At 46.6% G+C, this 23500-nt stretch overlaps 1 protein-coding gene across 8 annotated transcripts in view; it reads right to left on the bottom strand.

The window, feature by feature from the left end:
* The window catches only part of CAPN3 (calpain 3), a 496647-nt gene that overhangs the window by 210595 nt on the left and 262552 nt on the right, over window positions 1–23500 (bottom strand). For 5 of the 8 annotated variants that reach the window (XM_085627100.1, XM_085627099.1, XM_085627102.1 and 2 more), the window contains 2 exons: window positions 2915–3083; window positions 435–572 (listed from right to left, as the gene is read on the bottom strand). In XM_085627100.1, coding sequence (XP_085483226.1) covers window positions 435–572; window positions 2915–3083 — 307 coding nt within the window. The remainder of the gene's footprint in view (window positions 1–434; window positions 573–2914; window positions 3084–23500) is intronic. The other 3 variants (XM_085627104.1, XM_085627105.1, XM_085627106.1) reach the window with 1 other exon arrangement.

Raw genomic sequence — 23500 nt, 5'->3', positions numbered from 1 at the left:
ACCAGGAGCAGCCTCCCTGCTGCTCAGCCCATCTCTTCCAACTGCCAACTCCTCCAGTCCCACACACTCAACATTCCAAGTGACATCACTCATGGCTGAGCAGCAAGGGACAGTAATAAGGAAGATGCACCAACAACAACAATAGGTTATAGCACATATCTTGGACTGACTGGAGCTTCACTGAGCACATGCATTCACATTCAAGCTAAATGCATAAATGCCTATTGACATATTCATGCATGCAGGTTTGTGAAGTACACACTGAGTACTCTGTAACCAGTGAAAAACGCTTTTTAAAACATGCAAGCACAAGCAACAGCAGCCTCACTAACCAGAATAAGGCAAGCAATGCCAGTCCAACGTCATCAAGCCAAACATTCATTCAACGTGGCGCAGTGGTTAAGAGGTGCGGTCACTGCTGCAAACATACAAACCCGGGGTGGCAGTCCGTCTGCGCCCTCCTTGTTTATATCTTTGGCAGTCAGGGGGTCATTCACGCTCTCAATTAATTGAGCAATCTTTTTCTCCAAATCATTTGTAGGTGAAGTGCCACAGGTACCCCCCATATTTTCCTGGTTGTGAAAATATTAAAGAGATGAGAAAACAGTTCATGAAGAAAGATAAAGGTAAAATGCACAGTTGTAAAAACAGAGAAGGACATCCAGAAGGAAAATTTGAGAGTTTCATGCATAAATGAATGAATAAAAAGAAATGTATCTAGCATAGCAATGGTCTTCAGTAACTTTAAATGTTCCTCTTTTGCCATAAGGCATAGTGCTTTGGGTGGCCCATCTCTAAGTAAGCTCATTCTTGGCAGTTAAGCAAAATCAGGCAAAGACAGAAAGTTATGTTATGTTATGGCTTTTTGCAGAGTGCGAGTCTCACTCTGGAGAGTATCCAGGCGCTATATAAGGAAGAGACTGATTGTCAGAGTCTGAGGTCTAGGTAAAGAGCCATACCGTCAGTTTCTTGTTGAATTCAAGGGCTGAGGAGGCAGCTTTGATATGCAGTGGGGAGGCCGTTCCGGGCCTTGGATGCGAGGTACGGGAAGACGCGGTCGCCAGCTCTGGCTCTGCAGATGCAGGGGATGTGAGCGAGCAGAAAGTGATTTAACTTGGATTGCACAATTTAATGGAATTGGGTTGGTGGTATCAAATTGTAATTCGGGTCAACTGGTTATAGAGGGAGACCAAGAAGCTAGTTTATATGAATTTTCTGGGCTTCCTTACTTGGAGTAAGAAGGCTGTCACCTTTTGTTAAGGCATCCGGAGTGAAAGGAGACTTAGAATTAATATAGCATTTTAATCTCCACTGATGATGAGAGTTGGAAGTTTTCAGTCAACATCTACTAGCCGAGGTTACGTTGGTAAAGGAGGGAGATTCGTAGGTATCCTGAATTAATTATTGGACAGGGTTACCATGGTTGGGGTATGCCACCGTCAAGGCACTTAGACTTAGAAGGATATTTCACCCTGATGCCAGATGGAGGGTAAATGTTCACTAGGGACAAGGACAGAGACTAGATGGATCCCATAGTCAAGTAGGGGATATTGGTGGGGATGGACCAGAGCTCCAAGTACGTGGAGATGGAGAGGTAGGATGGCAGCAAGGCTAGAGTAGATCCAGAAATAATCAGGACAGGTAGATATCTAAGTAAATTGAGAAGATTAACAGAGCCAAAAGTCAAAAAGAACAAGGATACAGAAGAGATGAAGCAGGGTGCTGAGTTGAGGTCACTGGTGCCACATATGTGAGCAGAGTGGAAATGGCTGGTGAGAGTAAGAAGAGAGTTAGAGTTGAGGTGATGCCCACCTGAGCACATGCATTAGGTTCCATATATTTTGGTACACAATGTAAATTTAAAGGAGGGACCTTGGGGCCTCCAGACAATTGGATGGAAGGTATTATGTCATGTAGGGTGAGTGCTGTCAAAGTATGCTGACATCTTGCCATTCAAGGCAGCGAGTTTATGCTGCTTTGCACACTGGTTTAACTCAAGGTAATCATATCAGGGTGGTGGAATATGTATGGTGTTGTTGAGGTTGTTAGCCACAGCAGAAGCAGAGGACCTGATGAGTGTTTAATAATATTGCATTTGTAGTAAATGCTAGGATCTTCCACCTACACAGGCAGCTTTTTAACCCTACCCGAGTGCAGTCTTTGAGCAGCTCTCTCAGAGTAGCCCCAGATGTATCAAATAGAAATAAGCACTAGACATTATAGAAGTATGGTCAGAGATAAACAAGACATACAATACAGTTAATTAGATGAACTAATGTAACTTTTTAAATGCGTCCACCGTGATGAGGCAACATATTTTCTCAGGAAGAATATATGTGGTTCTGCTCTCACATGAGGACAGGTCAGGGGCAGCCTCGTGGGACTAATTTATCAGGGGAATAATTGTGGTTACAGTGCACCAAAGCAGGCTTTGTCCTGTATGAAAAAATTGACATAAGCGTTAAAACACATTCAAAGTTTGTTCCTATTTAGTCCCTTACTCGATCACACTCACACTTCCACTCAGCACTCGCTCATCCATAAAATCATTTCTGTACTCACTCACTTCATGGTTCATCCACTCATTCCATTACCATATCTAATTCACAACTCACTCATTCACTTCTAAAGCCATGTGCTTGTTTGCCCCATCACTAGCTCAGTCTGTCATTCACTCCCTCCAATTATAACTGCATTTTTCACCTCTTCAATCATTTTCTTCAAATCTGAATATTGTGTGACCACTTGAATGTCTCTTTGTTTAAAACACACTGATACCCCGGACACTGTGTGTTGCTATCCAAACAATGCACATTGTCCAAAAATGGCAATTTGTTTCACGGCATCCTTTTTGGTTCAGCACACAGAAAAACATGTACCTTCAATTTACCGAAACAGAAAATGGTTAACTTACATCAATAGAGCAGCCCATGAGAGACCCCCTCTCGAATGCCTTTTTCATGATTTTGAACAAGTCTTTAGGGGCCTCCTTAATCTCATAGAACTCGGTCACACCCCCTGTGAAGTCCTCCATGGCCTCTGTGGTGTTTCCGCCCTTAAGAGCTTCGTAGGATCCATGCAGTCTACAATAGAAGTGGAGGAGAGAGAAAGATAATTGCTTGACATATATGTGTGTGTGTGTACATACATACATATATATATATATATATATACATATATATATATATATATATATATATATATTCACTGAAAAAAAACAAAGGATAAAGAGATGTTATAGTTAGGTGAAAATATCAGTCAAAATATACAATTTTAAACAAACACTACAGCTGAAAATCACCAGTTATAGTTATTTAAAGGAACTGCAACTTGAGCCCTAAATAACTATAACTAGTGCCTCTGCAATGTACAGTCTTGCCATCCATTATGCAATTTCAGATGTTACAGTTATGTTATCAATGATGTCATAAATTGTGTCATGAGTTATGTAAGATTGTTGTTAATTATCAATGAATGGAAAGGGTTCGAGGTATAGTTACTTTAGGGCTCGAGGTACATTTACTTGAGATAGCTATAACTGGTAAATTTCTGTGGGTGTGTTTGTTTAAAGCAGTATGTTTTCCCCTAACTATAACGTCCCTTTAAACTTAGTTTTTTTCAGTGAAGTTCGTAAGTTTTTTTTAAATGCAAAGTAAGATACTCTTACCATACCTAACTATAAGGCCACTGTAACCTTTGTTTCTTTCAGTAAGTTTCTAATTTTTTTTTAACGTAAAGTAATATTTTATTGTCACAAATAATATGAACCCCATTCCGTGAATTTCAGAAGTTTTTTTAAATGCAAAGTAAGATACTCTTACCATATCTAACTATAAGGCCACTGTAACCTTTGTTTCTTTCAGTAACTTTCTAGTTTATTTTTTTTTACGTAAAGTAATATTTTATTGCCACAAATAATATCAACCCCATTCCGTGCATGGCCTTTGGATGTGTGTGACATGAGATTGGCCGCAGAGTTTGGCCAGCAGCCAGGCCCTGCATCCAACTGCTCACCAGCACGTAGTGCCACACCGCGCATGGTCTTCGCCAAAGCCTCTGCTGGTGACCAAATCATTTCCCTCCACTGCGCAAAAGCCATGGGCAGTGGGGTTTGAGCTTAGGATCTGGGCATCATTTTAAGTATGGATTTAGGCCCAGATCTCTGTACTGGGGTGAATGTATGACATTGTTCTGCATTCTGTCCATCAACTGTTGTTATTGCATTTGGCACCCCGAGTGGGAAGGGTATGCCCAGACGTGGGTCCCGTGCTCTCCATGCCATTGGAATCAAGCTATCCTGGCTGAAGAGGGGTGAAACCCCGAAACCGGTCCTAGGATGCTTGTTTCCAGTCCAGGGAGGACCTGGCTTGGCGGTTTGGGCTGGACTGTTCCCATGAGGCACAGGGTCAAGACTGATTTGCATATGGCCATGTCTGAACTGGGGTGGCAGAGTGGGCTAAATAACGATGGATTTAGGCTCAGATCTCTGTACTCGGGTGAATGTATGACATTGTTCTGCATTCTGTCCATCAACTGTTGTTTTTGCATTTGGCACCCCGAGTGGGAAGGGTATGCCCAGACGTGGGTCCCGTGCTCTCCATGCCTCTGGAATCAAGCTATCCTGGCTGAAGAGGGGTGAAACCCCCGAAACCGGTCCTAGGATGCTTGTTTCCAGTCCAGAGAGGACCTGGCTTGGCAGTTCGGGCTGGACTGTTCCCATGAGGCACAGGGTCAAGACTGATTTGCATATGGCTGGGTTCAAACTGGAACGACACGGTGAGCAAAAAAACAATGGATTTAGGCGCAGATCTCTGTACTGGGGTGAACGTATGACATTGTTATGCATTCTGTCCATCAACTGTTGTTTTTGCATCATTTTAAGTAAAGCAGACCACCTGACTTTGTCAAATAGATCAGAACACCAAAATGTAAAAATTGTGCCTATTAAAAAGGACCAATAATTACAATGAGATGTATATTTCAATAATTCATGCCAAGCAATGCCTAATGAAAGTGATTGTCATAAAAAATGTAATAAAGTTTAATTAAAAAAACACCACAATGTTTTTGAGTCTTTTTTAAACATTTTTCAAACTGTAAAGTCTAGCCATAGAAGCCACCACAAGTGGGGACTCTGCACTCCAGTTGAAGAGCATAGAGCTCCAGCTCTCCTAGGGTCATGGAGTTAATGACCCAGCAGACATATGATTTTTTTATGTTGCTGGGGGCTGCTGAACTCCCTGCAGCACCCCCACATCAAACAAATGCTTGGTGGTAACACTGTCCTTTCTAGAGACATCACCAACCTCCACAAAAAAACTTTTTATAGGCATCACCAAGCACCATAAAAAAGGTTTAATTAGCCCTTGCAGGGTATTATGGGGCATTCCTTCAAGAAGCAGGAAATAATATATGAGCTGCTCCTGCAGCTCATATATCATTCCTAATTTTAAAAAAACCTTTATTTGAGTGTCGCCGTGCCCACCCGGGACACCCTGATCTTTATTTTCTGTTGGCGATCACAGTGAAAGCTTCAGGGCCCCACGGCCTACTGGCTTCCCTGCCAACACCCATCGTGGGTGCCAGTGGGAGCCAGCAACTATTTTTTTATCAAATTATTGGAAAGGGGGCATATGGCCCCTCCCCTAGCCTTTACAGGCCCCAGATATCTCATCTCCTGGGGCCAGAACAATTTTTACTGCGTAGGGGGGCATGTCGCTCACCTATCAAGCCTTTGCACCCAGGGACCCACAACACACAACGTTGGGGGCCACGGGGGGGATCCCCAGGCCCCCTGTGGCCTGCTGGTTCCCCTGCAGGCACCCATCCTGGGTGCAGCGGAAGCTGGCTCTACTCCTGGCCAGCAGGAGTAGGGTTTTTTTCCGCTACCACTGGCCAGGACCAATGTCTGTTTTCCAGGCTACGATAGCTCAGGCAGGGGGGAAAATGTGTGCTCCCACCCGGTGGGAACATTTTTGTAGCTTGACATATGTGTGTGTGTGTGTGTGTACAAGTATATATTTACTGGGGAAAAAAAAGGTTAAAGGGACGTTATAGTTAGGTAAAAATATCAGTTAAAACATACAGTTTTAAACAAACACTGTCACTGAATTTCACCAGTTATACTTATCTAAAATAACTGTAAACCAAGCCCTAAATAACTAAAATTCGCACCCATTGATAATGTCACTGTAGGCACTACTACTGAGTGATATAGTATGGGAGGTAATTAGCAGTGCATGGCCGAGGGTTCAAGTTCTAGTTACTTTAGGGCTCGAGTTACAGTTACTTGAGATCCCTTTAACTGGTAAATTTCACCATTTGATTTTGTTTAAAGTGGTACAATTTACCTTACATCTTCTAACTATAACATTCATTTAAACTTTTCCAGAGCCTTTACTGGTCCTGGAGATCGCATCCTCTGGGACCAGAACCATTTTTAATGGGGTCATGTGGCGTCCCTGCCTGAGTCTTTACAGGCTCTGGGGACCTAATCCCCCAGGGCCTGATGTGGGTGCCTCAGTGCACCCAGGGCACACATCATAAAGGGCTGCGGGAGGAACCCCATGGCCCCTGCAGCCTGCTAGCTCCCCTGCATGCACCCATCCTGAGTGCAGTGGGACCTGGATAAGCTCCTGGCCAGTGGGAACAGGTTTTATTATTCTCCCGCCGGGCAAGACCAATCTCTATAACCCTGCCTACAGTGGCGCAGGCAGGGAAAAAACATGTGTGCTCCCACCTGGTGGGAGCATTTTTGCAGTTCCCGGCAGGTGGGCGCAAATATGTATTTCCCTAACCCCGCTCTTGGGGCCATGAAGACGTTGTCCCAGGGTTGGGCTCCCCGGGACAAAACAATGAAGCCGACCCACGAGGATGGTGTCCCCGGGGGCCTTATGAGGTTTGGGAGATAGGGTCTCTGGGCCTTTCGAGGCTCATGGAGGGGGGCTGCACAACCCCTCCTCTTCAATTATATGTGTTGGCTTCAAGTGTTGGGGTCTACGTGGCCTCCTAGATACCCTAGAGGCTTGGAAGGGTAAGTTACTTACCTGTAATCCTAGTTCTCTTCCAGGGGTATCCTCATCAAAGTCATAAGCACTGAATATTCCCGCCCATGTGCGGGGACCCCGGAAATAATAAAATTATATATGTAAAAAACATACATATATACAGCTCTGTATATGTATAAACATATATCATTTTTTCCAAGCAAATGCAGCTCCCATAAAAGGCTAGGCAATGTAAATATACACATCCAATAACACACATATATATATATATATATATATATATATATATATATATATAAATAAAGGTATAACAATACACCTAAATCTCTTTTTTTTTTTTTTTTTTTAATGAGGTAAACACTCATGAGAAAGCAAAAAATAAAGAGAACAAACTGTGGAAAAACACAGATGTACAACACATTGCCAGCCTGCAGGCTGCATTGCAATATAATACCATAGAGACTAAAAAGCCCTGTACAGGTAAAAACTGGCACCGTGCCTTTAAGGCAGCCCTGACTTCCATATCCCATCATGCCTCAGGGGTGACAGTTAGGTCAGTTGTTCTTTGCGGGACCGTAGTCCTAAACACAAAGATATATCCTTTCCATAATGAATAATACACTTCTTCTCATTTGCCTGGGGAGGTGGGTGGGTTGCTTATGACTTTGATGAGGATACCCCTGGAAGAGAACTAGGATTACAGGTAAGTAACTTACCCTTCTCTTCCAGGGGATCCTCATCAATAGTCATAAGCACTGAATAGAGTAGCAAGCTCCCCTTCCACCTGCAGGCAAATGAAACTAAGGTTGTATCACCCATGGAGAAAGAGAATCATGAAAATGATTATGCATGGAACAGATTCCTCAAGGAGGCTTGTCCTACTTGAGTGTCTGCTCTGGTGTCCGAATCCAGACAATAGTGCCTGGTAAAAGTGTGGACAGATCTCCAAGTGGCTGCCTTGCAGATCTCGGAGAGTGGGACATTATTGAGAAAAGCCGCGGTAGCCGCTTTTCCTCTTGTCGAATGCGCTTTAGGGCGCGCCCCCAATGGTTTCTGAGCCAGTTGGTAGGCCAATGTAATACTTGAAACAATCCACCTAGCAATGGAACGTTTGGAAGCCGCAAAGCCCATACGGACAACCCCATAGTTCACAAACAATTGATCAGATTTCCTGACATTCTTAGTCCTATCTAGGTAGAATTTTAGGACCCTTCTGACATCCAGAGAATGCAACGCCCTCTCTGCCGGAGAGGAGGGGTTGGGAAAAAAGGTTGGTAAGGAGATGGCTTGGTTTACATGAAACTCCGATACCACCTTGGGTAGGAACGAAGGGTGAGTTCTCATCACCACCCTATTTAGATGAAAAACAGTGTAGGGTTCTTTAGAACAGAGGGCCTGTATCTCACTGACCCTCCGTGCTGAAGTGATGGCTATTAAAAATGCTGTCTTCCATGTGAGGTGCTGTAGGGTAGCCTTATGAATAGGCTCAAAAGGCGAACCCATGAGCTTCGACAGAACCAAGTTTAGCTCCCAGGAAGGAGAGGGAGGTCTAACAGGGGGATAGACTTTCTTGAGTCCTTGCAAGAAATCCTTCACTACCTGCACTTTAAAAAATGACTGCTGTGAAGGCGAACGCCTGTATGCTGTTATGGCTGCTAGGTGAACCTTTATGGATGAAAATTTCAACCCTGCCCTTGCTAAATGTAGAAGATAGGGCAAAATTACATCCTCCTGGCATTTAGTGGGATCATAATGATGCTGAGCACACCATATATAAAATCTTTTCCACTTACAGAAGTAGGAGTGTCTTGTCGAAGGCCTCCTGGCTTCCTTCAGTATGGACATACACTCTTGAGGGAGGTTCAGATGGCCATACTGGAGGACTTCAGGAGCCATGCTGTTAAGCTCAGCGAGGGAAGGCTGGGATGGTAAATCTTCCCCTGCATCTTGGATAACAAGTCCGGCCTGCACGGCAGCCGCTTGTGGGGGCGGATCGACATGTGTAGGAGATCCGTGTACCACCACTGCCTCGGCCAGTCCGGTGCTATGAGTATCATCTTGGCAGATGAATTCTGTAGCTTGGTCACCACCTTGGGAATTAGTGGGAGAGGCGGAAAAGCGTACACAAATGTCATTGACCAATTGATCAAAAGGGCATTCCCTAGGGATCCTGGTCGATGGTATCTTGAGGCGAAGCCTCGGCATTTTGTGTTTTGCTCGTCCGCGAAGAGGTCCACTTGCGGGCGCCCCCATTCCCCGAAGATGTCTTCTAACACTTCGTCGTTGATTACCCAGTCCTCTGGCTCTTGAAAATGCCGACTGAGCAAGTCTGCTTGCACGTTGAGTTCTCCTGGTAGGTGCACCGCTTTCAATGAGATGTTCCTTGCTAGGATCCAGTGCCACAGGGACTGAGCTTCCAGCGAGAGCGTTCTGGATCGAGTACCCCCCTGCTTGTTCAGGTAGTACATTGTGGTGGTATTGTCCGTCTGTACTAGAATGGTACTCGTCGTTATCGCAGGTAGGAACGCTTTGAGGGCTAGGTGGACCGCCCTGAGCTCCAGCATGTTGATGTGGTACAACTGCTCGCTGCTGGACCACCGTCCTTGAGTTTGCAGAGTCCCAAAATGCGCACCCCATCCCTGAAGGGATGCGTCGGTGATTAAGGTCTGAGTTGGGGGCTCTTGATGGAAGGGAATCCCCACTTGCAGATTCCTTGGCTTCAGCCACCACTTGATTGACTGTTTGGCTGCAGAGGAGAGGCAAACCTTTTCTTCCCACAGGGAGTTCCTTTGATCCCATTTGTCCTCGAGATCTTGCTGGAGAGGACGCATCCTTAGCCTGGCATTGGGCACTAGGAAGATGCAGGATGCCATGGCCCCTAGCAGAGATGAGATTTGCCTTGCCGACGACAGATTGCTGGTCATAATCTGTCTGCCTTTTAGCATAATGGATGACTGTCTTTCCTCCGAAGGAAACACTTTTCCTACTACGGAGTCTATAGTTGCACCCAGGTAGTGGATCCTCTGCGTTGGTGAAAAATTGGACTTTTTGACATTCACTCTGAGACCCAACCTGCGACATAAGTTCAGGCATAGCGACAGCTGTGTCCGCACATTCTGTGGTGATGAGCCCTTTATTAGCCAGTCGTCTAGGTAGGGATAGACGAAGACTCCTGCGCGCCTCAGAGCAGCCGCTACTACTGCCACGCATTTTGTGAATACTCGAGGAGCTGACTTCAGGCCAAATGGGAGGACTTTGAACTGATAGTGAGCGTTGCCTACCACAAACCTGAGAAATTTTCGATGATTCCTTAGGATGGGAATATGGAAATATGCATCCTGAAGGTCCAGTGAACACATCCAATCGCCCATCCGGAGAAGAGGATATATTTGGTGGAGCGCCAGCATGCGAAATTTTTCCTTTCTTATGTGCTTGTTCAGTATCCGTAGGTCTAAAATGGGTCTGAACTCCACCTTCACACTCCTCTTTTGGATGAGAAAATATCTGGAGTAAACTCCCTTTCCTCTCTGGTTTATGGGCACTTTCTCTATTGCAGATTTGAGTAGTAGCGTCGCTACCTCTTCTCTGAGCTGCTTTAGATGTTGGGATGACTTGACAGGAGGAATCGATGGGGGGTGACTTCTGAAACGAAGCGAGTACCCATGACGCAGTATATTGAGTATCCACTTGTCCTTTGTGATTGTCTGCCACTCTGGAAGATGATGCGCAACACTTCCTCCCACCGGAGCGGTGGACAGCATCGGAGGAAGCGGTTTCTCATTGCTTCCCCGGTGCTTTGTTTCCAGCATTAGACTGCCTGTTGTTACCTCGTCCCCTGGATGGCTTGCGGGACTGGTATTGCTGTTTCTTTTGACCTTGCTGGTCCTGGTTCTTTTGCCAATGAGGGGTTTGAACCCTCTGTTGGTAATTGCGCCTGTCATTTCCCTTGCGGCGTCGAAACTCTTTCCTCTTTTCAAGCCCGACTGCTTTCATGGTCTCCAGCTCTGCTTTCATACGGGCCATTTCCTCGTCTGCATGGGACCCAAAAAGAGAACTACCGGAGAAAGGCAGATTTAAATTCTTGCCTGCGCTTCCGGTTTCAAGGCCGTCAATCTAAGCCAGGATGTTCTTCTGGCTGTAACTCCATGTGCATATTCATGCGCTGCCAGTGTTGCCCCATCCGCCGCTGCACTTATGATCTGGTTAGAAACCAGACTCCCCTCATGCAAAATCTCTTCAAAGTCCCGTCTGTCCTCTGATGGAACTTTTTCAATGAACCTCTGAAGAGAGTCCCATAGTGACCTATCATAGCGCCCCAGAAGCGCCGAGGCACTTGCCACCTTCAAGCTTGAGGATGCTGAGCCGCAAACTTTCCTCCCCCAGGAGTCTTGCGTTTTACTGTCCTTATCTGGTGGCACCGTTGAAGATCCAGCTACTGCATGCGTCTTTCTGGCAGCGGCGGTGATGACAGAGTCCGGTGGAGGATCTGTTTTAAGGAATAGCGGATCCTCCGGAGCTGGACGGTACTTTTTTAGAATTCTCGCCGGCGCCGTTTTGGTGGTTGCTGGCGTGAGAAAGATATCCATTACCGGTTGTAGCAAACCGGGGACTAATGGCAATAACGGGCGTGTCACTGTGCGTTCATGAAGAGTTTCAAAAATTATGGATGCGGTGGTCTCCTGAACCGGCATAGGGATATTTAATTTTGTAGCTCCTCTACACAACACTTCTTGAAATGTAGAAATATCATCTACCGGAGATACCCGAGAGGGTGGCGTCTCCGAGAGTGTCGGTGAATAATCCCTTTTGGATGATCTGGAAGAAGGGGAGGTAGAAGGGGTCCTACGGCGCCTTCTCTCTGATCTGGTCGACTCTCTTCTGAGGGAGGCAGACCTGGATCGCCTTCTTGGTGCTCGAGAGTGACTTCGGGATTCTCTTTCTCGAGATCTTGGTCTGATCGGTGTCGCTGGGAATACCACGCCCCTTATTCTTGTTAGCGATGCCTTTATTGCGTCTGGTACAGCAGGGTTCTGAGGCATCTCCCTTACGGGACTCTGAGGTACAGCATTGTCCTCCTCCTGCGAACTTTCTCTTGCAGGTACTGGAGATTAATGCACAAGCTCTGGTGATTCTGATCTTGAACCTGAGCCCTCTGATCCTGAAGGCGAGATAGATATGAGACGCGGTGACTCAGGAGTCGTATATATCAGTCTATGAGGAGATTTTCGCCTTGAGACTGGTCGAATCGTGAGGCGAATATGCGACACCTCCTGCGTACCCTCAACAGAGGGCTGCCTCGACGGTGATAGGCCTATCACCGGAGATCTTTGACTCGAATCTTCGAGGCTCCGAGCTTCTTGTCTCGACGTCGAGATTATCTTCGACGGAGGCTTCATGTACCTCACCAAAGCTTTGGAGACCTGTGAGGACGGAGGCACCTGCCTCGACGTCGACTCCGACGGAGGCACCTGCCTCGACGTCGACTCCGACGGAGGCACCTGCCTCGACGTCGACTCCGACGGAGGCCTCTGCCTCGACGTCGACTCCGACGGAGGCCTCTGCCTCGACGTCGACTCCGACGGAGGCTCCTGCCTCGACGTCGGCCCTGACGGAGGCGTCTGCCCCGACGTCACTCCTGACGGAGACTTTTGTCTCGACGTCGAATGCTCCGACGACGTCGAAAGCCTCTTCGCCGTCGAACGATGTTTCCTCGACGGCGATCTTGATCTTGACGGCGATCTTGGTCTCGACGTCGACTGTGGAGATCGCCTACGTACTTCTCGCGACGTCGAATGATGTCTCGCCGACCTCGACGTCGAACGATGTCTTTCTTTCGACGACGAACGATATCTCTGTGCAGACGTCGATCGATCTTCTCTTGACGTCGACAGATGCTTTTTCGACGTTGAACTGTGGCGCCGAGACCTCGACGCCGAGCTTTTAGATGCCGTCGACGTCGAACGCATCCGCTTCGACGCTGAATCTAAAGTCGACGACGATTTTCTCTTTGCAGCATGACTTCCCCTTGACTCCTCACCTCTCCGCGACGATCCCGCCGCTGGAGTCTTCGACGCCGAGCCCGACGTCGATGGGGAGCAAACAGGGACCAACTGCCTCGACGTCGACCGTTCTGCTAGGCCATACAGCCTAATCCTCTCCCTCTCCTTTAAAGTCCTTTTGGAAAGGTCTTCACAATGACGACATGTTGCTGGAGAGTGAGAGTCCGGCAGACAGATGATACACACCTCATGTGTGTCTGACGCAGCCTTCTTTTTTCCACAAGATGGGCATGGAACAAATAAAGAAGGCATTTTTCTGACAAAACGGCTGAAAAATCAGTCAGAAAAACACAGGATACTGACTTCCTCACAGAAGTTGTAAGAAGAAGTCCAAAAAAATCTTAAAGTTGTAATAATTCTTGACTAAAGAGTCAAAAAAGAAGAGAGCTGAATTCCAGGGTCCTGACTGAAGGAGCCGGAAAGAACAACTGACCTAACTGTCACCCCTGAGGCATGATGGGATATGGAAGTCAGGGCTGCCTTAAAGGCACGGTGCCAGTTTTTACCTGTACAGGGCTTTTTAGTCTCTATGGTATTATATTGCAATGCAGCCTGCAGGCTGGCAATGTGTTGTACATCTGTGTTTTTCCACAGTTTGTTCTCTTTATTTTTTGCTTTCTCATGAGTGTTTACCTCATTAAAAAAAAAAAAAAAAAAAAAAAAAGAGATTTAGGTGTATTGTTATACCTTTATTTATATATATATATATATATATATATATGTGTGTTATTGGATGTGTATATTTACATTGCCTAGCCTTTTATGGGAGCTGCATTTGCTTGGAAAAAATGATATATGTTTATACATATACAGAGCTGTATATATGTATGTTTTTTACATATATAATTTTATTATTTCCGGGGTCCCCGCACATGGGCGGGAATATTCAGTGCTTATGACTATTGATGAGGATCCCCTGGAAGAGAAGCATGGCTGTGCATCTGCCTTCCTTCAAAATAGAATTGGCATATGGTGGGGTCCCCAGGGCCTCTGAGAGGCACGGGGAGAGGGGCTGTGCGCTCCCTCCCTTTTAATTTCACATCAGCACCGAGGGGATGGGGTCCCTGGGGCCTCCTATTGGCTTGGTGGGGGGGGGGGGGCATATGTCCTCCTCCCCTAAATAAATAAAAGAGACAAACCCAGGCCTTGGCACAACCTGGGGTAAGATTTTTTAATTTTTAAACACATTTACAGCAGATTCACGGATCCACTGCGAATTAGCGATATAATACAAAATATGTTAATGACCCCGGTTGGAGGGGTGGCAGGGGGTGGTCGCACTGTGGCAGGATATCCCTATCCTGCCCCCTTATATCTTTTATTTTTAACCTTTTTTGCAGGACTTGGGTGGAGTCCTGGAGGTAACCCGGGTGGTAGCTCTACTTAAAGAAGTCTATGGAAAATGCATGGGGATTTTGCATTTTGGGACACCCATTTTTTCTCTGCTCTCACTTGACGGATCACCCCGAAACCTTCAATGCACAAACCATTCGAAATGTAGTACCTTTTTGGAAGGTCTCCTGGAGATTCGTTGAACGGGACCCAAGTTATTAGCAACACAAAAAAACTTTTCCTATGGAAGAGCTGACCTAACTATAACTACCCAGTGGTGAGCGCCACTGGGGTGAAAAAAAAATACATACAAACACACAGATATATACATATATATGTGTGTGTGTGTGTATATATATATATATATATGTATATATATGTATATATATATATATATATATATATATATATATATATGTACATATATATATATGATATAATATATAAAGAGATATAAAGAAATATATATATATACACACACACACTCATACATACCCAGGGGTCAAAACATGTTTTTTTTTTTTTTTTTTAATTGTGCTGCAGGTCCCGCAGTATCCCCACGGGACCCAGCGTACCCCCGTCTAGGACTGCAGGTGCTGTGGTACCACAAGACCAACAAGCTTCAGCAAGCAAAGCTCGCATGGTTTTGTGGTACCACTGTTGCCGTTTTAGCTGTGGAGCCATAGTACCGCAAAAATAATAAACAAGAAAAATTTGGGTTGGGTGCCCGTGGGTAGTTGGCTGCCTGCTGTGGATTGTTACTTAGAAGTACATTGTTTGTGCCACACAGCCATACACGGTGATATGGACATGCCTTTGCTTGTTTGTAATGAGAGTGTTTGCTGTCCTCTGTCTTTGCGGATTACAACAACAGGGGGGATCGTTACAGATCATGCGTTTAATATAACCAACATTGTCCCTTATACTGTCAGTCTGGTTCACCTCTTTGTGTTTCCAAGCAGTTGGGACCCAACTGCAGCCTGTTGCTTCAAGCAAAGTCTCCCTAATCCGCTCATGGAAGTCCAGCTCCTTTCTGTTCATGCGCATGTTTGTTTTATCCTCCGGTGGGCTGAATGTGATTAAGTTCAGTGCCTTCTTCTCGTGTTTGTTTAATATGCTGAGGTCCTAAATACTAGGACACCAACCTTATGGCCATATCACCCAATTCTCTATACATAGGTCTAACAATCTGGCTAAAATTGTTTGAACGTTCAAAGAGACAACCATCTCACTGGAAAGAAATAGTGCCTAGGATCAGCCCAGTTAAATTTTTTATTTGTTTTAAAAAGGGTTGCCAGCCTTTAAATCTCTCTAAATGTTAGATATATATTCTGACTAACAGAAGGATTAATACTAACTCCAAGTCACGAGGAGAACCCTACACGAAATTGGGCTTGGAATACGTTCCAACCAGTTCCCCCATCCTTTGAGAACCCTTCATAAATATGGGTTCCAAGCAAGTCAACCAACTAATCCAAGGGAAGCTAGACACACATTTTGAAAACAAATTAACTTTCTTGTCCAAATCTTTGGCAAAGATCATTAGTGGTGGGGCAACCAAGACCAGGAGTTGATATCACTACAGAAGGTTGTAATCCCATCTTGAACCTAAATGAAAGGACTGGTGTACTCCTGACATACAATGAAATGATGAACTATCTTCCTTTCTTTCTTGCCTAATTACCTTTTAAGTATTTTACACATCACGCATACTGATGTTGGGTTTCCCTCTTTAACTGTAAATATATCGTGTACTCTGAAAAGCTATTTCAGTTTGACTTATCATATCAATTTTGCACATTATATCATGTTAAAAAATTAATGCTTGGGAGTGTTCATGTGAGCTTTTATATATAGGAATAACACACATTGCTTCATGATAAAATAAAGTGGTACAATGCAGCAGGATTACTGTACCAACAATCTCGCAATTGTCACATCACCCCCCTGCGAGGAAATTGCACTGGCTGCCTCATAGTACAATGTTGCATCTTTAAGGCGGGTTGCCTTACTTTGAAATCTCTACAGACTGGTAGTCCTGTTTTTATCTCTGCTCGCATACAGAAATACATTCCTTCTCTCAATCTGAGGTCTGCTTTACACAACAAAGACTCTCTGCGGCTCAAAATTCTCTGTACTTGCCCCCTTGCATCTGGAAGTCACTTCTAACTGAAATCAGGTCTACCCTCCATTACTTTGTGTTCAGAAAACTTGATCAGTCGCTTGCTATGTTTCAGCCACCTTAGTGCCATGAAGCCGTTTGGTGAACGTGCCCTCTAGAAATGTATGTAACATAACAATGATTGCATTACATACATTTAAACTGAGAGTGTATGTAAGACAAAGTATGAAGTGTTCCAGCAGAGGCAGCTCTTCTTGTGATATACTTTTAAGCTTGAAAATGTTAGTGTTGTGTTTTCAATAGTGTTTACCTCCTTTTATTAAGTTTATTACTGTTAGTGCCTTTCTTTTTTCTCTCGTCACATCACATTTTCCTTTAGTGTTTCCCCTATTGCTTGCCTCCATTCATGCCTGAAATGTATGGCTTTTTATCGATGTCTGACGAATTTTGACCCTGAAATTGTGGCTTCCTCTTTTCTGTGGTCAAAGGACATGAAATAAAAAACATAAACACACAAACTTTTCTGTTACAAATGACAACATAGGGCATGATTAAGATGTCGGTCGGACCGCCACCGAAAGAGAGTCAGTGATGGTCCGACCACTGCATTATGATGCAGGGGGTCGGATCCTTAGCGATCGTGGGAAGACTGCCGCCTACGACAGGTTCTGAGATCCCATTGGGCGGCGGTCGGAATCGTATCTCTTAAATGTTGGCGGTAGAGAAGCAGGCACCACTGTTAGGATTAAGATACCCCTTTCTGACAGCCCTTTCATGTCGGATAGACTGCCATGAAAAGGGTGTCAGAAAAAGACTTTGGGTGCCCCAAACAGGGCCCCCGTCCATGGTGGACCACCGTAAAGTGTCCCAGTGGCACATTTAGTGCCCCCATGCACCATGTGTCATGCACCACATGGTGCACAGCACACAGTGTATGTATGTGCACAAAGTGCTAATTTACACTACAGCTCTTTTCCTGGGCCGCAGCACAAGCCGCTGTGTAAATGAGCACTCTCCGACTGCCAGCCCGGCGGTCGCATCGAAATACAGCGGTCAGACCGCGGACTCCTTGTCGAGAGGTCTCCTCAATGCCACAATAGCAATCGGTGGTCCAACGGACTACTATCCTAATCAGGACCATAGTTACCTTTTGCTACACCACCCTACTTGTCTGTGGCTGCTGGAACAATCTTAAAGCATACCTTCAAGCTTAAAAAGACAGTCATATTGTTGCAGTAGTGATCTGGGTCGGCCTTAAACTAAGGTGTTGGACTTGCTACCATAACTTTACATACTACATGCAGTAATTGAATTAGTAAAGACATGTGTCTTCTTTATTGGTGAAATTCCACCCTTCTCTTTAGCTATTTTTAGGTCTGGATTGACAATGCAGAGGTTATTTTCAAAAAGAGAGACTTTTTGGAGTACTAGAGAACAGACTATAGCTCTGATCAGATGCTGGATCACTTGAGTACAGCTTCTGATTCATCAAAACAGTGTGGTTCCACAGAAAGAGTCCTTACCATTGTGATCATTTGTTTAGCCAGCTGTGTAATCGAGGCTATTTAACAAGTAAAGCTAGTGTGTTTTGACAGAATGGACCTACACCACTGTCAAGAAACCACTGTGATGGATGGCACTTGCCTTTTAAAGTACCACACATTCCACTGCGATGCTCTTAAGCTACTTCGAGATAATTAGATAATGATTTATTTGTCCGTCTCTGGTTGTCATGTGGGAAAGGTTGGTTATGGTGGAGAACCAATGACCTCGACTATAAGCTACATCTATTTATGAAACGTTGCAATAAAGCCAGTGGGCCTAATTTATTTATTGTGAAAAGGATATGTAAATTCAAAACACATTTAAAGGAGGATTGTTATTACTGTGTATTAAAACCTGCCGAGAGATATTTTGATGCACAGAATCTCACAGTTTATCGTAGTAGGCAAGGGTTTTCGTGCCGGTTAACCCCTCTGATAATCCATACTTATAGAAGATTTACACTGTTATAATCCTTGTTAGGGCACTTTAAGAGCAACAGTATTTTGTTTTGACGACTGTAATTCTGTTTACATTTCTCATTTTGTGACTGTATGACTTGGTGGCGATTTGAGGAAACAATACAGTTGGTCTGAGTTTGTTCTGGTGACAAGCCAATGAAAATAGCAACAGGCTTGATTAGTTCACTGGTAAATGGTACATATGATGCTATAGGTCTGATCTATTTATTATAAAACATTACGACAAAGGCAGGAGGCTTTGCTTATTTTTTGTGAAGAGCATTTAACGCCAAATATCCCTTTAACATTGGATCATACTGTGCTACAGGCTGTGAACACACATTTTGTTACATGGAATTGCACAGATTACCGTAGTGCTCAAGGGTTGTGGTGTTATCATCCCCTGTGACAAACCCATGGGTGTAGAAGATTTTACTGAGATAATTCTTCTTACGCCCTTTCTAGAGAGGATGTATTTTGTTTTGTTAACTGTAATTTTGTACATATTTGCATGCTTTGTAAGCATGATGGATGCTAGCTTAAGCACGAAAGTTAGGTAAGACTTCGTAAGTTTGATCTATTTATTATGAAACGTAATGCAAAAGCCAGTAGGCCTGACTTATTTATTTAAAAAATCATGTGCTAAAAGCAATAGGCTTTTAATGGTCAATAGTATTACACTGTGGTCAAATCTGTAGGTATGTATTCTGTTACATGGAATCTCACAGGTTATCGTAGTAGGCAAGGCTTTTGGTGTTTGTGGTCTACTTGAACAAACAATGGGGATAGAAAATGTGCAATATGATACTACTTATTAGCCCAGCATGATAGGGATAGTAATATTATATGCTTTGGTGAACTGTAATTCCGAGCATATTTGTGAATTTATTACTGTGTACCTGATGGTTGCCTTGTGTCAAAGGTTTATTCAATACAGTAGGCCTGAGTTGGTTATGACAACAAGCCAATGATAAAGGCTGTAGGCCTGATTGCGTCATTGGAAAACGTTACACAAGATGCGATTTTTCTGATCTATTTTTATTTTACTTATTAGGAAACACATATATTAAAGCGAATACTCCTTTAAGGGTGGATTGTTGGAGGGGCGTGGCCAACTGTCGAGCATGGCGGTCGCCTCTTAGGATAGCTCCGGACCCGGACCGCAAATATCCTGAATACTACCGTTGCCGGAGGTGCGACCTGCAATCAGGGACCGGGCGCCACGGTGCAGCACTTGTGCCAATCATCGGAGCCGACTTGAGGCTTCCGAGAGGCCCCCGTAGCGGAGTGGAGCGAGCGGCGGGGGAGGGGCCTACGGAGCGGGGGCGGTGACCCGCGGAGTGCTGAGCTGGAGCGATCGCGGGGCCGCGACACAGTGCAGGCGGCCCTGAGAACATCGGATGAAGGGGGGGTCTGGAGAGGATCGGCGGAGCCCCCGTCGGGACCACGAGTAAGTAACAGGAACAGAACGGGAGGTACGGCACGACCAGGGGAGCGAGTGCAGGCGGCCTGGAGGAGCGTGAGGAGAGAGCAGGACTACGCGAGAGCCGGGGACGCGGCGCGGCCTACTCGGGCCTGCAGTGTCCAGCACACCTACGTGGAGTAGACACCCCGGCGAGTGAAGGCGGATAGCGGTGGAGTGGTGATGCCAGGGGCGAGCAGGGAAGGAGATCCGGGCACACAGTGTGGACGGCCCCCGAAGGCAGTGGAGCAGTCTGGAAGGTAGCTGCCTGGCACTGATTGGAAGGGGCAGCACTGAAGCCAGCGACAGGTAGGGACCTGCATAGAGACAGTGAACAGAGCGTGTACTGCGCTACAGAGATGGTGGGGGCGTAGCGCGCAGGGTGCTGCCACAGAGAGAAGGTCACACAGGACGCCTGGAGGACTTCGCCCCCAACCTCCCCAGGAGGACATAGATCAGTGCACCTACTCTGTGACACACGTCTGCACTTATTGTGCCCAGAACACAGCATTGGGCACCGAAGACAGGACCAGGGGTCAATCAGCCAGAGCCGGCGATAACAACTGCTCTGGGGATCGACGGCGGGGCTGGACGGGGCAGTTATGTGGTGAGAGGCCTGGTGAACATGGCAGACAGCCCAACGGAGGCGGTGGGCGAGGACTCCCTGCAGTGGCAAGGGATAAGACCCCTAGTAGTCTCATGATGGGGCGAGTGAAGGGCAAATAACAGGACAGTGAGACGGGCACTGATCGTGTCCCAGACACAGCAGGGACTATGGATGCTCCCTCGCAGGCCGGTTGTATACCACCTACCAATGCAGTGGAAACGATGGACAAACTGGACTTGATCTTACAGGAAGTGAGAGACTCGAGGAAAGCTTTAGAAGCTCAAATCGGCGCCCTCACAACCGGCCTGGCGCTGCTCAGAGCTGATCATACTAAACTCGCTGACAAGGTGAAGGACCATGCTGCGGAGCTGGGCGCCCTCTCCCCCCAACAGATCCAGAACACCACCCATATCAAACAACTACAGACCCAGGTTGCCACCCTGATGGAGCGCGTGGAGGATGCGGAAGGGAGAGCGCGAAGGAACAATATCCGCGTCATTGGTATGCCGGAAAGAAGCGAGGGGGCTGACGCTGCCCGATACATGGAGGGATGGCTCAGGGAACACGTCACCTCCGATGGGCTTTCCGATCATTTCTGCATAGAGCGGGCACACAGGATCCCTGCGGGCCGCCACGACCACTCATACTTAAATTGCTCAACTACAGGGATCGGGATGTGCTGTTGCAGAAACCGAGAGACGTGCCCAAAATTAGATTCGAGAACACTATGGTCTCGCTGTACCCAGACTACACAAAGCTGGTGCAGAAGCAGCGCTCCTCCTTCCAGGCAGTTAAAAGGAAGATGAGGCAATTGAATCTACAATACGCCCTTCTCTTTCCGGCGCGGTTACGGATCATTTACGAGCGGAAGACTTATTTCTTTGAAAGCCCCGGTGATGCGGAGGAGTGGATGGAGGTGATGGAGCCGGAAAGACGATCAAGGACAGCCTCTCAGACTTCGACTTCCACAGTAAGAGGAGGTCGAGCGACAGGGCAGCGCAGCTCGCGCAGGCTGCGCAGATGAGATATGCAGCTCCGCCCAACATCCCAACAGGTGCAGAAAGACAAGGAAACGGCGATCCTTGCGGTTTCCTCCCTCCGAGGCGCGGTGGGGATCGGCGATCTGACTACCTCGGAGGTGGACACCCAGAGATCGGACTCTGATGGGAGTGTGGCCCTGTTTCCTTCTGTGACTCCGCAGACGGCTGACGAGCTGATCCCGTAGCGGGTTGGACTGTGCCGTGCACCCGGATCAGAACAGACCAGTAACGTACATGGTTGCTATCTCCTTAGTGTCATAATAGTTATAACAGTATTGTATTTGTGGTATACACGGCCCGGGGGATGCGAGACCACCACAGCACCCCAGAGTCGGAGTATGCGCTGGATGGGTAGATTAGGCCACGTACCCCAATATGCGAAAGCCTTGTTTGAATGCTGGTTTGGTTTTTATCTTTTTTGTTTGGTTGGTTCGGTTTAGTTCTACAATCGGACCGAGTATTGGCTATTGTAGGAGTGGAAACTAGTCCTGGGTTGTGCGCTCTCTTAGGTTGGCACGGCAAGGACCAAGATAGGGCGACCAGATGGGGCCAAACTTGGATAAGCGATACACATGCAGAATAAATACACCATAATAACGTGGAATGTCCGGGGACTAGGCTCAGTTCAGAAGCGGCATAGGATACACGCACAGCTGCTGAGGCGCAGGGCGCAGATAGCCTACCTACAGTAGTCTCATATGGTTGCGGTGGAGGTTGGGAAGCTTCGTAAAAAATGGAAGGGGCAGGTTTTTTCTACCACATGTTCGGAATTTGCGCGAGGCGCCACAATATGGGTCAGGCATGGAGTGCCCTTTACGCCGGTGGAACAAAGAGTGGATCAGCAGGGGAGGTACATCCTGGTGCAGGGTACCCTGGATGGCAGGCCAGTAGTACTGGGCTCTATATATGCGCCAAACTCAGAGCAGGAGAGGTTCCTGGGAGCACTGTCGGTTGCCTTGGCTGGATGGGAGGGTCACCCATGGATACTCAGAGGGGACTGCAACGCCGTGATGAATGTGGCGCTTGACAGGTCGCATCCACCCCTACATGGGTCAGGGGTCTGCAAGCAGGCGGGTGCGCTGTGTGGATGGGCGGAGGGATGGGGGTTGTGGGATGTTTGGAGGATGAGGCACCCAACCCATAGGGAATACTCCTTCTATTCACCAGTACACATGCTACACACGAGAATTGATAGGATATACTGTTCAAATACCATCACGATGCAGGTGACGGATGCCACTTACTTGGCAAAATCTTTTTCAGATCACAATCCACTGGAAGTGGTGATCGAGTGGGGGAGGATACCCACCCCAGTGCCTACATGGCGGTTGTGGCCCCAAATGCTAGAAGACTCAGTATTTCGCTCCGCTATATTGGACACTATTCAGCATTATTTTACTGAAAATAGCAACACGGCGTCTACTAGATTAATCGAGTGGGTCGCTTTTAAAACGGTGATCCGTGGGAAGGCAATAGGGGTGACGGTGGGTGCGCAGCAAGAGGTTCATAAATCCCTTATGGAGGTAGAAGACAAGCTCAACAAGCTAGAGCAGGAAGCCGTGCAGAGCGCCGATAAGCGGGCACCGCTGCAGGAGGCTAGAATTAGACATGCTGAACTCCTGGAATCACTCAGGGTCATAGACCATCGAAGGTACACGCAACTGTGCCACACAGAGGTGGACAAGGCGGGGACCCTGCTGGCAAAATTGTTGAGGGACGACCCCCCCTAGCGTGGTTATCAGTGAGGTCACTGCCACCACAGGAGAAGTGGTGTCCACCCAGGGAGAGATAAATGAGGCTTTCCGGCAATATTACGAGCGACTCTACAGTGAACCTGGGGATGTACGTGACGCAGACATAGACGAGTT

Source organism: Triturus cristatus, chromosome 9 (assembly GCF_964204655.1).
Source record: "Triturus cristatus chromosome 9, aTriCri1.1, whole genome shotgun sequence".
NCBI lineage: Eukaryota > Metazoa > Chordata > Amphibia > Caudata > Salamandridae > Triturus > Triturus cristatus.
This window is presented reverse-complemented; position numbering and strand designations above follow the sequence as displayed.